General features: G+C 50.2%; 2 protein-coding genes across 2 annotated transcripts in view; one reads left to right on the top strand and one right to left on the bottom strand.

Moving 5' to 3' along the window:
- Positions 1-1,446: 1,446 nt before the first annotated feature.
- On the bottom strand, positions 1,447-2,232 carry Pmar_PMAR003734 (hypothetical protein; the record flags this gene model as incomplete). Its single annotated transcript, XM_002784428.1, has 1 exon — positions 1,447-2,232. One exon carries the CDS (start codon positions 2,230-2,232, stop codon positions 1,447-1,449), a length of 786 nt encoding a protein of 261 aa, XP_002784474.1.
- A 307-nt stretch (positions 2,233-2,539) lies between these two features.
- The window catches only part of Pmar_PMAR003735 (hypothetical protein), a gene marked incomplete at both ends in the record, with an annotated part of 2,634 nt that continues 500 nt past the window's right edge, over positions 2,540-4,673 (top strand). The window contains 13 exons of the mRNA XM_002784429.1: positions 2,540-2,623; positions 2,671-2,785; positions 2,834-2,958; positions 3,006-3,269; positions 3,317-3,465; positions 3,515-3,653; positions 3,700-3,756; positions 3,804-3,947; positions 3,990-4,087; positions 4,139-4,166; positions 4,294-4,390; positions 4,434-4,513; positions 4,559-4,669. Coding sequence (XP_002784475.1) covers positions 2,540-2,623; positions 2,671-2,785; positions 2,834-2,958; positions 3,006-3,269; positions 3,317-3,465; positions 3,515-3,653; positions 3,700-3,756; positions 3,804-3,947; positions 3,990-4,087; positions 4,139-4,166; positions 4,294-4,390; positions 4,434-4,513; positions 4,559-4,669 — 1,491 coding nt within the window. The remainder of the gene's footprint in view (positions 2,624-2,670; positions 2,786-2,833; positions 2,959-3,005; positions 3,270-3,316; positions 3,466-3,514; positions 3,654-3,699; positions 3,757-3,803; positions 3,948-3,989; positions 4,088-4,138; positions 4,167-4,293; positions 4,391-4,433; positions 4,514-4,558; positions 4,670-4,673) is intronic.

A 4,673-nucleotide genomic window follows, 5' to 3' on the forward strand; every position in this document is an offset into this window, starting at 1 on the left:
CTGTCTGGTGTGATAGTTATCGTGGGAATCGTGTATCATTCGATTTGGAAGGTACGTGGCGGAGATACCCAACTCTAACTTCATGTGGGACTTGTACTCAAGCCGGAAAATGGTGGAGACTGAGCACAACTTCTTCGTCAATGGGTGAGTTCTGTCGGCACTCTGTGAATTCTCTCCTTCCCTTGTAGTGTGATGCTTGTTCAGGGCGCAATACGCCGATCCGTCATCCCTTATGTGGAGTATAGGACCGACGGTAAACCACGAGAGGGTAGAATATTGCAAGTTGGAGCCTCGGCATTGTGAAGTTAAATTGCGGAGAGCTTCCTCAAAGAACGGGGATGAGAATCAGTGGCTTCGGGTGAGACTTTCGCTGGTGCCAATTTGAGGAAAGAGCTCGGCCTCAGGGATTCTGGCTGCAGCGAAAACGAGGCGAGATAATCACCGAGGGGGAACCGTTGTTCTGGTCTTACGATGGTGGAGCTGGGAAATTCGATAGGTGGGTTTGCAAAGGCGTCGGTGTGGAGTGTCCACGACAGAGACTTCAATCTAATTGGCGCCCCTCCACCACAAGGATGGATCTCAACTGAAGAGATCAAGAGCCGACGACGACGTCGTGGCGGTGGTCATGATAAGAAGTTTGAACAATCTACGTTGGTACATTAGTGTAAATTTGACGTTGCATGAGGTAAACGAAGCGACTATCAGATATTGTTCGCTCCCTTTGTTTTCTTATCATTAATAGTTGCAAGTCCTGGCCAACGATGATTTGTCTAATAGTATTTTTGTGTTCTATAGTAAGAGAAGACACGATGAGAATAGCAACCAGGTGTGTTGATGGATAGTAGGATGAGCACAATATGAAACTCGAAGAATAGGGATCAACTACCGTGCGTATATTGTTGATAAGCATTGTAAAAGTAACGTTATTGTATACACTATAATATGATATAAGATTTTTCTCGAAAGAAATGCACGCTTTTCTCATACACTTGTCGCACACGAGAAGTGTATGAATTACATGGTATGTTCAACAATAGACCTCACCGGTGCCTGGAGAGCACACCGAGGATCGGACTTCAAAGGCAAAACTCGATCTTGGGAGCGCTCTCGACACTGTGGCGGGGGCCTTATTGAACAACACTATTACGTGCTTCTCGCATCAACTTGAGGCTGACAAGACTGCCGAGAGGGATGTTTGGCAGACGTGTTCGCCGTCGTTGGAGGTTCATTTCTAATTCTATCCCAGTTGCGTTGATGATGGGAGTTTGGAAGCACACATGATACGAGCAGATAAATTATCAAGAGAGTTGAGACATATCGGTGTCACTCCTCCCCTCATTGAGTTCAAGAGCTATATAGCTGCATATTGCTCCACTCACTTTCCCAACACAATATAGAAATGTGAATGAATAATCTCATAATATTGGACCGATAAATCAATCTGATCTATCGCCTCTTCCCAGTCACAGTATTCCATCCATCAGCATCTGTAGTAGTAGTAGTAGCCTTCTTCCCATGGGAGGCAGGTGCCGCCCCGGCCTTCGAACTTGAGTCCTTGTTCGCCGCAGTCTTCTTGGGCTTCGGGGCTAGGCTCTCGGGCTTAGGGAAAACAGGAGCCTTCTTCGGCTGCTTGTGGGCACCACCTTTCCTCGGAGTGCGTTGCTTCTTCGTTTTCTCATGGTCACTCTCGACAGGGGTAGACCGGGACGTCGGTTCCAGCTGCTTACGACTGCTTGAACTCCTCGATTTCCCAGTAGTTTTGGCCGACTCCTTAACCTGAGTGACCATTTTGGTAGAGTCGCTGCGACCGAGGGATTGCCTCAGAGTAATACCAACCCACAGTAAGCCGGATATGGCAAGTGCAATGAATACATTGGGAAGGGCACGCTCAACATAAGAGCCATACTGGTCACCAAGTAGCTGACGAGAGTAGACGCCAGCAGTTGTGATGGTCTGTCCGTAAAGATCTTCCAGAGGTCGGGTGTAGGGCTTAGCCTGTTCATACAGATGTCTGGCGGCAGGCTGAGCGGAGTCTTGATACCATTTCTGGACAACCGGGGATGCCTTTTCATACGCAATCTGAGCTCTCTCAGAGAGGCCCACGAGAGTGGTTCGCACTGTGCTGTAAGCCTCGGTCACAACAGGCCTCGCCTTTTCGACCACTGGCTGTATGTACTCGTGCACAGCGTCCAGCCCGGCACGGATTCGCTCGGCTGCAGTAGTGTTGGCCATTTTCGGAAAAAGTCTGGCAAAATCTCATTAAATTCCTCGGCATTCCTTTTACGGACTTCAATGACGATCCATAGAAATTATAGACTTTACTTCACATCATGGGTCAGTCGACGCTGCCGGGATCCGCGACATTTCCGTCCACCGCCTCTTCGATTTTCGTCATTTTCGATATGATCGACTAGTGCGTATCGTTCCTTAAATACAATTTGCCTAAGTGCACGAAATGCAGGGAAAGATCACTTTGACCGTCTCGTATTTGCCGCGTCTCCTCAAGGGAAAAACTTGTGTTGCACTAGTTCATTGTAGTATGCGGCTGCTTTACAGTACGTCCTTCATCGGCCTGGCCTTCGCCGGGCCTGTCGCTGACAAAGCGCTAGAGAGAGTCAACGTGGTAAGTCGTAATGGCTAACGCCGACGGTCACAGAGGAGTTCGCTCAGGTTTGTGATGGCGTTAAGGACCCCAAGCTTGACATTGATGTTGAAGATAAGAAGAAGGCTCTCGATAAATTCGTTGGTACCAACGTCATTGAGATGGTCATAACCGACGAGCGATGTGAGACCTCACCCACACCTCAGTTTCGTAGACTTTCTTTTTACTAAGGTCACAGTGACAACGACGACATCTTGCAAGAGTGCATTGACGATAAGCGTGGTGATTTCCAGTCCGCAGCTAATCGTGTCGGTGGAGGCTTCACCCTCGCCTTCCTACTGCTTATTAGCTGGATCGTAGGCATGAGTGCTCCCAGCTGTCCATAGTCGTCACTCTGTTGTAGATTGTTCTGCCCTGTTTCTTGTGCCGCTGTTGGAGGAAGGCCTGTTGTTGGTTCTGTCTCGGCGAGTCCAAGCATGGTCTCCGCACGCCTAAGCAGACGATTCGATTCGCCTTCATCATCATCGGCCTGCTCCTCGCACTAGGCCTCCTCATCGCTGGCTCGGTCGCCATCGCCTTGCAGGACACTATGAGTAGCGGTGCCGATGGAACCTTCTGTGAGGTGTATAAGCTTGCTAACAACTCTCTCAACGGTTACCCTGGCGGAGTAAGTCGTCATCACTGGTGCTCCTCACGCTGCTGTGTTTCTATCAGGAGTCTACTATGGCGAATGATGATCCCTTCATTGGCCTCATTCCTATGATAGACTCGGTCAAGGACATCGTCGAGGAGGTAAACCCTAATGGCAGTGGAGAGCTCATGCCTGGCGTGGAGAACATCCTACAACAGACCCGCACCCTGGAGTGAGTTTCCCCTTCCATATAGTCCCGACATATCTGCTTCCTCTTTCAGCCGCGCTGTCGCTGACCTTACTGGTTCGTTGGAGAACATGCTCGCAACCTTAGGGAAACCGGAGAACATTCGTGTTGGCGAATACACCTGTGTCTTCTGTGATGCATGCTGCGGGGGGCCGAACCCTTTAGTTGCCCAAGTGAGCATTTACCCCACGTTACATATCTTGAGGAATCCTGTTTAAGGTCCTGGATGAACTCAAGGGAAGTGCCGCCGGAGCACTCAACGAAGCCCGAGATAGGGTACGGTCGCGGTCGGCGATATTGAGGAAGTATGCGTGGCCTTTTAGGTTCGACAAGAGCTCTACGGTCAGAACCTCGCGACCCTTTATGAGGAGGCTTCGTCGGCTATACAGCCACTTGACGAATTCCGTGACGTCTTTGAGGATAATATCGGTGACGCACTCATCAACAACGAGCAGGACATACGCGATGTGAGCTCATCGAGACGGAGTATCAGTGCGACGTGTTCATAGGTGTTGGACATTATCAGCTCCGCCACACTCGGATGGGCTGCCGGAGTCTTCCTCCCCATACTGGCCTTCATCCTCGTCATTATCGCAGGCTGCTTCAGGTCAGCCGCGCTAGCTCTTTCTTGTTGATCCCCAGTCCTTTTGGCTTGTAGGAAGCCCCCGGAGGATCACACTGACAAGGTGACGAACCCTTGTAGTGTATGTATGTCGTGCTGCTGCACTTGTCTCTACGTATTCATAGCTTGCTATGTCTCTGGAATCGTAAGGCTGGCCCCGCTCGTAGCTGCTCCCAAACTGGTGAGAATAGGTCATGATTCTGGCCTACTTTGAGGGTTCTATCTGCATGATCATACATGACGTCCCTAAGATCATCAGCATGTACGACGACATTCAAGGCTTCACAAGTACCCGAAGAGGACTTTCTTGGTTGCCACACGCTTGGTTCAGATCGGGATGGTCCGGTTCGTCAACTCCTGCCGTCCCTGCCCTCTCCACCTTCCGGCCGTTACCTTGCTTCCGAAGCCGATGTGAGCTCTCTAGAGATACGCATCGTGATGTTGGTTTGGTGGTAGGACGTTAAACAGTTCATTGGTACATGTTTGGACCCGGCCGGCAACGGTGACATTTTGTCTGCTATTACGGTGAGCGATGGAAAGACCCTCCGAGACACGTTTAACGTTGAGGTAA

This window comes from Perkinsus marinus, assembly GCF_000006405.1.
Source record: "Perkinsus marinus ATCC 50983 genomic scaffold scf_1104296935302, whole genome shotgun sequence".
NCBI classification, from domain to species: Eukaryota; Perkinsozoa; order Perkinsida; family Perkinsidae; genus Perkinsus; species Perkinsus marinus.